The 10,079-nt window shown below is 42.5% G+C and overlaps 2 protein-coding genes across 5 annotated transcripts; both read left to right on the top strand.

Moving 5' to 3' along the window:
- The first annotated feature begins 58 nt into the window (after nucleotides 1-58).
- LOC112228608 (flavin-containing monooxygenase FMO GS-OX4) lies at nucleotides 59-3,002 on the top strand. Its single transcript, XM_024394073.2, has 7 exons — nucleotides 59-236; nucleotides 574-814; nucleotides 933-1,071; nucleotides 1,228-1,364; nucleotides 1,452-1,504; nucleotides 1,708-2,150; nucleotides 2,331-3,002. Exons 2-7 carry the CDS (start codon nucleotides 585-587, stop codon nucleotides 2,655-2,657), a joined length of 1,329 nt encoding a protein of 442 aa, XP_024249841.1. The 5' UTR covers nucleotides 59-236; nucleotides 574-584; the 3' UTR covers nucleotides 2,658-3,002.
- Nucleotides 3,003-3,171: 169 nt separating this feature from the next.
- Nucleotides 3,172-7,851, top strand: LOC112228609 (schwannomin-interacting protein 1). 4 transcript variants are annotated; one of them, XM_024394075.2, is made up of 8 exons: nucleotides 3,172-3,764; nucleotides 3,911-3,959; nucleotides 4,408-4,616; nucleotides 5,053-5,183; nucleotides 5,295-5,382; nucleotides 5,715-5,828; nucleotides 5,947-6,058; nucleotides 6,267-7,851. In XM_024394075.2, the coding sequence occupies exons 3-8, from the start codon at nucleotides 4,416-4,418 to the stop codon at nucleotides 6,359-6,361; spliced, it is 741 nt and encodes a 246-aa protein (XP_024249843.1). In that variant the 5' UTR covers nucleotides 3,172-3,764; nucleotides 3,911-3,959; nucleotides 4,408-4,415; the 3' UTR covers nucleotides 6,362-7,851. The 4 variants fall into 4 exon arrangements, with proteins under 4 accessions (XP_024249843.1, XP_042165213.1, XP_024249842.1 ...); XM_042309279.1 differs by having other exon boundaries at nucleotides 3,867-3,959; XM_024394074.2 differs by lacking the exon at nucleotides 3,911-3,959.
- Nucleotides 7,852-10,079: the final 2,228 nt, after the last annotated feature.

The following is a 10,079-nucleotide window of genomic DNA, read 5'->3' as shown; positions in this document are numbered from 1 at the left end:
TCCAATGGGATTTGAGAAGGCGAGGAGGAACAATTGAGATTCTCCCAATGTCCATTTTTTTGTCTGAAGATCAATGTTCACTTCACTCTGTGCGGAAGTAGACTGTAGGCTGCTGTACCGCTGAAGGATTGTGAGATTAAGTGTTTTGACTTTTCCTTCTTGTCCTCTGTTGAAATGACTTTAATTCTTCTATTGTTTTAACCCTGCTCAATGCACAGCAGTTTTTGGCTTTACACGTAAGTAAACTTTGAAACACCCTCAGTCCCCTCCCACCAAACCCCCACAGCTCAAACACACACTGTAATGTTTAGATTATGTGCATTCTCTCTCTTGAGCTCAGATGTATCTGTTTGGCATCATATACAATGTTACCCAGTTGGACAGTGTGTGTGACAGACAGTGGGTATTGTTTGTGTCTGTTGTGTAGGTATGTCAGCGACAGAGTCATTTGTCTATTTGGTGTCAGTGTTGTCTCACAGTGCTGGTCTGTTTTCTTTAGAGTTATTAGTCAGTTCTCTTGCTGTATTTTATAAACACCCTCCTGAATAGGTCCCTGATGTAATTGTATTCCAGGTCTGTCTGGCATGTCCTCGGACAGGACCGTGAGGATGCAGCAGCTGCGAGTTGCGGTGGTGGGCGCGGGAGCTGCAGGTCTGTGTGCCGCACGTCACATCTTGTCCCGCCCAGACACCTTCGCCCCACCCATCGTCTACGAGCTCACGGAACACGTGGGCGGCACATGGTTCTACGAGGAACGCACCGGTAGCTATGACAACGGGCTGCCCATTCACAGCAGCATGTACAGAGACCTCCGGTACAGTAACACTAACTCCACCCTCTCTTTCTCTCTATGTCTCTGTCTGTTTCTCTCTGACATGACCCAGGTCTTATTTTGTGTGTCTCATATTTTACACTCCCTTAACTCTATGCAGGACCAACCTGCCCAAGGAGGTCATGATGTTCCCTGACTTCCCCTTTGACCCCCAGCTGCCCTCCTTCCTGCCACACCAGGAAGTGCAGAAGTATCTGGAGAGATACTGCCAGAGCCACTGCATCACACCACATATTAGGGTAGGTACCGTCACTCACACACATGGTCCTCTGTCAGGGGTAGAGAAGGAAGGTACACACTCATCGATTTCAGGTTATAAAAGGAAAATGTTTATTCCGTTTAACAGGACAAGAGTCTAAAGCCTCTCACCCCATCTCTCCCCCATTCTTTGTTAGTTCAGCGCTGTGGTGGATGAGGTGAGCCCTGTGGTGACAGAGGGTAAAGGACCAATGACGACGTGGGAGGTGACCTCACGTGACAAGTCTGGATCACAGAACACTGAAACTTTTGATTCCGTGTTCATCTGCAGCGGGTAAGAGATGTGCATGTGCTTTAGATATTTACAATGTCTTTTACACCCTAACCCTTAACTCTTGACCCCTGTCTCCTTTCCCTGTAGGCACTACTCTGACCCCCACATCCCATCCATCCCTGGGCTAGAGCGATTTAAAGGTGTACACCACAGTCATCAATCCATATCCCTCTCTTTCTCTACCTATATCTCATGCCCAGAATTTTCCTGACCATGCAACCTGAACTGGAAAATGTCTGGGCCAGGTTAGGTGATCAGGAAAAACTCATGGCTTTTATCTCATCTCTTTATTTCCCTCTTTCTCTGAATCTGTATCTCATCCCACCCCCCCGTCTCTCTCTAGGCAAAGTGATCCACAGTCACTCATACCGCCACCCAGAGCCCTTCTCAGGTCAGTCAGTGGTAGTGCTGGGCGCTGGGGCCTCAGGACTTGACATCTCACTAGAACTGGGTCGATCCAACGCCCAGGTGACTCTGAGCCACGGTAAGCCCACCCTGCCCTTTCCTCTGCCCTATGGAGTCCACCAGGCCACCCCTGTGGAGGAGATCCAGGAGGATGGGTCTCTGCGGTTCCAGGATGGGTCCATTACCCAGGCCCAGGTCCTGCTGCTCTGCACAGGCTACAACTTCAGCTACCCTTTCCTGGAGCCAGCCCGATTGGGCCTGAAGGTTCAGGAGCACCTGGTAACCCCGCTCTACAGGTTCCTGATGCCCCCAGCATTCCCCTCACTCTTCATCATAGGCATCTGTAAAATAATCTGCCCCTTCCCCCACTTCCACTGCCAGGTGAGGTTGATGGTGATGTTGATTGTGATGTTGATTATCTTATTTTTTGTGGAACAAAATGTCTGGCTACCCCACCCCTCCCTCACTATATCTTGTTCATTCTCTCTTATTGCTTTTTTGTTCTTTCTCTTCTTTCTCTCTCTCTATCAATCTCTCTTGCTCTTCCCCTCTTTCTCTCAGGTCCAGTTTGCCCTGGCAGTGCTGGAGGGCTCCGTGGCCCTGCCATCGCTGGCTGAGATGGAAGAGGAGGCCCAGGGAGAGATGGCGAGGAAGGTGGAGAGGGGGGTGCAGCTCAGACATATGCTGAAGATGGACAAGGAACAGTGGGGTTATGCCCAGACCTTAGCTCAGACTGGAAGGTTTGCCCCTCTACCCCCAGTCACACAGAGCCTGTATGAGGAGGTATGGAGGCAGAGACAGGTTCACCCACAGAACTACCGGCAGGTGAACTATCGACTCGTTAGTGACACACAGTGGGAGGAACAGGAACTGCATGCTGTTGAATGAGGAGGAGAGGAAAGTAGAGGTTAGGAATAGGATAGGAGGAGAGGAAATGACTGAGTATCCTTGGATAAATGGACAGAATGATGTAGGCCTTTCACTGAAATGTTACTTTGACATAATTTATTGTAATGTATGCAATCCTTTAGATAATGTTAGTAGCCCAGCCTATAACAAATGCACCTCACCAGCTTTTCTTTCACTTATTGTAAACAGAAAACATGTCATATCTCTGTCAGATTTCTCAATATTGAATTATTTGTAGGATATTTTATATCAATACACTCCTTAATGAAATTTTCTAAATGTATTTCCAATGCCAAAATTGCCAAGCTCCAAGGAAATAAAAAAATGCCATGGAAATATTAGAAAACCAATTTGTCCACTTTTTTTAATATGACTATTTTAGTTTATTTAGGATTTCCCTCTTATAATTCGAATGACATGAATGTAACAATAGCCACCTGGCCTGCATTGTCAGGGTATTTTAAAAGACATTGAGATATGTATGTGTTTCAGTTTTTCTCCAAATGCTGTAATATATAGTGGGTGACTTTCTCTCCCGGGTTTTCCCATCTGGTTTGAGTAGTCATATCCCATAATGTTGAAATTGGACACTAATTAAGAGTACATTCTTAACCTTTATAACCCTCCTTTACAATTGATTCTAGTTCGAAATGTAGAACCAGAGCCAGACCACACCCGATTGTTTTAATCTTAAATAGATATCGCATGTAATTTCAACACTTCCAGGAATCCGAAGCATCGCTATTTAAAAGGGATAGGCGCCGAGGGATGTAGTGGCACATTGGATGTAGGAAAAGCGGGCGTATCTTTCCCGGCTGCAGAAGGTAGAGGTTAAACAAAAACTGTGGGAACGGGTCAGAGGAAAGAGGGGGGCGGGAGGAATGGGAAAGTGTACAGTAGAAAGGCAGGCAGGGTGTTTTCTTAACTTAAAGGAAGAGTTAAATCAGAAGTCAATAGCTTATTGTGAGTTATTAAAACGATTGCCCACACCGCCGAGAACTGGGAAACCGAAAGTTATATAAGTATATAAGACATAAACAAGAGAAGGAGACCTCGATGTCGGGAATAGGACACGGTCTGGAATAGGTAAGTCAAAGTGTCCGCTTGCCACCAGCCCCCCTCAATATTCAAATTATAAACAACAAATCTTTAATGGTGTGTGTGGCATACATGTGCGTTATATCAAAGGAGAAGAGATACTTTGTATTCAACGTGTCGTACGCGCGTTCCAGGCAGCACGTTCATGGCGAGAAATCTGAGCGCACTCGTTCTACAGTCAGAGTGAGTCTGAAAAGTATTTCAAATGCAACCTTTTAAAACAGATTGGGAATTTTCCGGTGTAGGCTAGTGCATGCGTACTTCCGAGTTTAGATAATGGGAAAGATTTTTTTTTTAAATGACTATTACGAAATAGACTAGTCTCGCCTACAGTTCAGTCAGTGTTTTTCGAACTTCTCTAAGGAATGCTTTGTGTTTTTCTCCTGAGTAGGCTATCCTGGTATCCTATTGTTGATACATTCCGCTTTATCCTGTAGCATGATTGTGCACATTGTATAATGATCTTGGCAGCTTCTTTTTGATACTATATATATATATATATATATATATATATATTTGTTTATACTGTATGTATCAGAGACCACCCACCTGAGTCACTTTATGCCAAATTAAAATGAATCAAATCCTCTTCCTTGACCTCCCTTTCTCGGCCATCTGCCCACAACAACAGGGTGAAGGATGGAGGGAGATACAGAGACAGCAGAGGAGAAGGAGGGTGATGACACAGAGCTGTCTGGTGAGGAAGCGGTAGGGCAACTTCACCCGAGCGGAGGGTCCTCGGATGAAGACCAGGACCTACCCATCATGCAGTGGGAGGACCTGAGCCTGCGTATCGCCGAGCTAGAGAAACAGGAGGAGGAGAGGAGGGAGAGGGCAAAGGTCAGAGGGCATAAAGAGAGGGAGTAGACGTTTTTGTGCTCTGCCCTTAACGACAGATCTGAGATTAGCTCATCTGCCCCAAATCAAGACCTTAACAATTAGCGGGAACAGCACAACATTGACCTTAGCTCAGAATCTAGGGGTAACTTCATCCTACTTCTCTCTTTGCCTTACACACGTGACTGTCATCTACTGGTATTAGGCTGAAAGCTGGAGCCCGAGATCACAGTAATAACCTCTGTTAATAAGATGATAGGAATAACACCCTGAGAACCCCTGGCATTAAAGCTGAACTTGTCTGTTTGAAAAAGACTGCAGAGATGGGTTTAATGACACCCATACACTCTTAAATACCCCACCACCACACGTCTCCACCCTTCCCTCCTCCCATGTCATCTCTCCATCCCTGATCCCTCCCTCTATTCCTCTCTTTCAGAGTACGAGTGGGTCGGAACAGGGGAGTGTGTCAGGGGGCTGGGCGGAGGAGAGGCAGGGTGGGCTTCGGAGGAGAGAGGAATGGGAGGAGGAGGACTATGGAAGGTGTCGAGTTACTGTTTTCTCATCTAGGTAACAAATGTCAAAAATCTCATTATCAACTTCATTCTGTATTCTCTGAAACCATCTAATTTCTGTTCTTTCTGTTCATGCAATTGTTGCCTTTTCCTTTTCTTATTACAGATTCCACAATTACAGAAATCTACAGTTATGCTACACCAACAACAGTGAGAGCGAGGATGATGATACGGAGGAGGGGGCTGGCAAAGAGGTGAGTGATTCCCTCCTGTATTATAGTCTAGCTCAAGACTGGGACAAAAACCTACACACATTGCGACACTCTAGGACGAGGTGTGAAGAACTCTGTTCTACAGTGATGTATCATTCATTCATCCATCAGGGTTGGGGTCAATTACATTTCAATTCCAGTCATTTCAGGAAGTACACCGAAATTCCAATTCCAACTCTCTTCAATGCTTTTCAATTATGAAAATTTAGAATTGAAATTTGGTTTACTTTCTGAATTGACTGGAATTTAAATGGAATAGACCCCAACCCTGGCATCCAAACTCATGCTATTTTGTGTTTCCTGTTTACTGTCAGGGTTCTAAAGAGGCAGGTAGCCATGGTTACCATCCCTCTGGCCTGAAGCTGGAGGTGAGGGCCGCACTGAGTGCGCTTAAAAACAAGCTGCTCGCTGAACAGAAAGAGAAGGAGGTAAGAAGGATGGAGAAGGGAGACTGTAAGTGTGGACTGTGGAGATGAGGAAAACACTGAGCATTGTCTGAGAGGTGAAGATTGGTATGTGTGAATAATTCCTGTGTGTGTGTCTCAGCACCTCGCCTGTGTGATCACTAAGAGGAAGCATCTGGAATGCTGTGACCTGCAGATCTGCTCAATACAACAGCTCAGTTCCCTCAGGACCTCACTCAACCATGACATACACGGTCAGTAGGCGGTCACTACAAGGAAATCTTGGTCATTACATGGGGAAAAGTGGTTATTGCATGGTAATAACTTGTTAGTAAGTGCACTGGCATGTGAGTGCTTGCTGTACAGTTTGTGCATTTTTGTCTCATGTATTTGTGCCTTGTTGTTGTGCTTTGCATGTGACAATAGTAGTAATACTAGTAATATTCTATTCTATTCTTGTAGACCTGAGCTCTGAGTTGGTGGGTCACCTGTTGATAAGGGACCAGCTGAGGACCAAACAGGATGCCATGCTCCTGGATGTACAGGATCTGACATAATGTTGACCCACAGGTGCACAGGATGTGACATCACCACTGCCATGGACAGGGTACCAGGACAGGAAGTCATTGTGACCAATAGTGGATGAAGTGATTTTGGCCCAGATATGCCACTATGAGACTGTCAGAAGTATTGCCATTGTTGCCTACTCAACATGATTTTTCGTAAAGGAGAAATGTTGATTATGAGCAACTGATGAGCAACATCTTGGACCGGTGTCATAATACAATCCATATTTTTCAGACAGGGTATGGATAAATTTCTCTTCATCATCCCCACCTGATCTTGACCAGCGTAATATTCATCATCATTAGTGGAGAGAGTACTGTACTAGGACCTGTTTTGACTTACGCATGCACTTAACCAAAAATATTTAATATCAGAAAGAGGGTTTTAAGCCATTTGTGATGTTGTTTGAAACATCTTTAGTAATATCTGACTCATAGTCTTTTGCCTGTGGTAAGAAAGTCCTATTTATCTTGGGGGTGTCAGATGGAGAACCTTCACAGCCATATTGTAACCCAACATTCAATGAGTTATATCATTTACATATATGAGGGATACCGCTTTGCATAAGTTTTATTGTGTAAGCATTGCAATATCCTTGATTTACTCATTTAAGGGAATTGTCCACTTATAGCCTGTATAAAACAAGCTAAGGAGTTACATATTCAGGCTAAAGCGAACTGTCCTGTAACAATTTGGTAGAGAAGTTTCTTTGTTGCTAATTATCCTCTATTATGTATAATATAAGCCTCATGTAGTTGTTGATGTAAGGGAATTGTCCGCATAGTGCCAATAAGCCTGTGGGTATTGCCATTATGTATTTTATGATATACCTGGTTTTTAGCCATAACTATAACTACCACCAGCATAGGAAACTACAAAGCTGCAATTGGTTGATTGACTCCATGCCAGCATAGCCCGAAAATATTTTGTGTTTCTCAGATTGTTCTGGCAATTCTGACATAGAAACTTCATTGGGATGAAGGATGTTTGATGTACTTTTTACATTTGTAACACAAATTAGATTTTTAAAACGTATCATGATGGAAGTGGCCATTTTAGGCCCTTTTTAATCCTATGCGTGACAAACACCTTGGTGTCATTATACCCCTAATAGCTCTAAAATATGGACTGTCATTACATTCTGAAATACAATTTTACACATTAATTTATTCAAGATTAAAACTATTAATATTATCTCAAAAGTACCCTTTTTGATTTTGTTCAGTTTTAGACATTGTTTTGAACAATCTATTTTACTAGCACATCACATTTCCAGAGTGGGCTCTGTTACTTTTAACGTTATGGTTCAAAGGGAACTCCTTCTGCTGGTGATTTGCTGAATGTGCAATCCTACAGTAGGGCTGTGATTGGTTAATGAACTATAATGTATTCTTTGTATTCTGAACAATAATATAAACGCAACATGTAAAGGTTTGGTCCCATGTTTCATCAGCTGAAATAAATTATCCCAGAAATGTTCCATAAGCACAAAAAGCTTAATTATCTCAAATTCTGTGCACAAATTTGTTTACAACCCTGTTAGTGAGCGTTTATCCTTTGCCAATATAATCCATCCACCTGACAGGTGTGGCATATCAAGAATCTGATTAAACCACATGAACATTACACAAGTGAACCTAGTGCTGGGGGACAATAAAAGGCCACCCTAAAATGTGCAGTTTTGTCACACAACACAATGCCACAGATGTCTCAAGTTTTGAGGGATTGCAGGAATTTCCACTAGAGCTGTTGCCAGGGAATTGAATGTTAATTTCTCTAGGACCTCCACATCTGGCTTCTTTACCTGCAGGATCGTCTGAGGGTGGGATTGCTGAGGAGTATTTCTGTCTGTAATAAAGCCCTTTGTGGGGGGAAACTTATTCTGATTGGCTGGGCCTGGCTCCCAAGTGGGTGGACCTATTGCCCTCCCATTTATTTAAATTGACTGAATTCCTTTTATGAAATGTAACTCAGTAAAATAATTGAAATTGTTGCATATTGCGTTTATATTTTTGTTCATTATATAACATTTATCATTTATTCAAAAAAGTATATTCTTTCAAACAATGTATCTAAAAATAAGCAAAACCAAAAAGGGTACTTTTGAGATATTAATAATGAATATAATATCTTACCTGGTTTTCTGGTGATATGAAAGATTGTCATTTGTCTGCCATTTTACAATATACAAGCCTGTTTCTTCCCTCTTGTATTTGTCCTGCTATCACAGTTCATTGTTTCATCATACTACAAATACACACGATTATTGGAAGTACCACATATAATAATTGCTAGTAAAGACACAAGAGGTAATAAGGCCAGGATATTTTCCTGACCATGTGACCTCACCAGGGACAAACACCCGGCTCAAGTTACAGGCCCAGAGTCTTTCCTCTTCAAGTCACATGATCAGGAAAAACTCCTGGCCTTATTACCTCTTGTGTCTTAACTAGCAATTATTATATGTGGTACTTCCAATAATCGTGTGTATTTGTAGTATGATGAAACAATGAATTGTTTTAGCAGATTCAAGGCCATGGGAAAGGGGTGAATGCTATGAAGTAACATTGAACTTTTTAAGCTCTGAAGTATTATTCCTTATTAACTTTTTTTTAAACGTATAATTTTGCATTCAATAAACCTTGTAAGGTTATTCAATGTTGTGTGCTGTCACTGTGTTTGTCTTTGCTGCTGCTAGCACACCATACAATATTTCCAATATTTGTTCAAATCTATAGTTTTAAGTGCTTGCGTGCGAGTGAGTAAACATGTGTGTACCAGTGGGACCTTCAGTTGACTAGCTCAGCACTAATGATTGAGAAGACAACAACAGAGGAATAGGGAGGAAGAGATGAGATGAGGAAAAACTGAGGTAGGAGGATATTAGCGCAACAGAGTCAGGGATGCCTGACCTGCACCAGATGAGAGATAGAGAGAGCAGGAGGAGGAGAGGAGTAAAATAATAATGTGAAATGTGAAAGAAAGTTACTGTTACTGTATGCTAACTGTTTTACTGATGAGTTCATTGGCTACAAGGACAAAGGCAAGAGGGAAGAAACAGGCTGGTATATTTTAAAGTGACAAAGGACAATCTTTCAAAACACCAGAAAACCAAGTAAGATATATTTGTACACATTAAATACGCAAAAATATCAACACCACCACAAACATACAGAGAACAATGAATGGGGATTTTCCTTACTGCTGTTAGATTTACAATGATGTAAATACCCAATTTACACACATTTTGGATTTGACAAAAGGGTTCCTGAAAAATGTCAATAAACATAAATCGAAGTGTTGATAATTCAATGTTGTAGTAACATTCCAGTAGTAGAGCATGCAGCTGCCTGCTTGTATTGTGTTTCCATTCTGCATATCTGTCTGAATGGATATCAATTATTTACAGTGCCAGCGAAGGTCATAGGAGTAAGACCCTGTGTCGATCGGGACCAAGACACTTTTACCTGCACCCTCCCCAGCACCAAGATGCTACGTCTTCCTTTAAATGTTCAGATCCACTTGTTTTTAGAAAGATATCAATAAGAAGGCTTCTGGAATAACTAACCAAGGCCATGGATATTTACAAGTGAGCCGACACTCGCAAAAAGCAGTCAAGCCATCAGCGCTTCGTCTGCTCTTTCAACCAATTGATTGGTCAAATGTTGAACGTCTATTTTTCCTTATATAGACAATACCCTATGTGTT

The sequence above is a fragment of the Oncorhynchus tshawytscha genome, linkage group LG30 (assembly GCF_018296145.1).
Source record: "Oncorhynchus tshawytscha isolate Ot180627B linkage group LG30, Otsh_v2.0, whole genome shotgun sequence".
Lineage (NCBI taxonomy): Eukaryota > Metazoa > Chordata > Actinopteri > Salmoniformes > Salmonidae > Oncorhynchus > Oncorhynchus tshawytscha.
Note: the sequence above shows the minus strand (reverse complement) of the source record. Positions and strands in the feature narration are given on the sequence as shown.

What these genes read in the sequence shown, in the direction of transcription:
- LOC112228608 (XM_024394073.2), top strand. Translation starts at nt 585, where the DNA reads ATGTCCTCGGACAGGACCGTGAGGATGCAGCAGCTGCGAGTTGCGGTG. An exon ending in TGGGCTAGAGCGATTTAAAG is followed by an intron (nt 1,505 to 1,707) that starts GTGTACACCACA and finishes GTCTCTCTCTAG; the next exon opens with GCAAAGTGATCCACAGTCAC. An exon ending in TCCCCCACTTCCACTGCCAG is followed by an intron (nt 2,151 to 2,330) that starts GTGAGGTTGATG and finishes TCTTTCTCTCAG; the next exon opens with GTCCAGTTTGCCCTGGCAGT.
- LOC112228609 (XM_024394074.2), top strand. Translation starts at nt 4,416, where the DNA reads ATGGAGGGAGATACAGAGACAGCAGAGGAGAAGGAGGGTGATGACACA. An exon ending in AGAGGAGGGAGAGGGCAAAG is followed by an intron (nt 4,617 to 5,052) that starts GTCAGAGGGCAT and finishes CCTCTCTTTCAG; the next exon opens with AGTACGAGTGGGTCGGAACA. An exon ending in AGGAGGGGGCTGGCAAAGAG is followed by an intron (nt 5,383 to 5,714) that starts GTGAGTGATTCC and finishes GTTTACTGTCAG; the next exon opens with GGTTCTAAAGAGGCAGGTAG.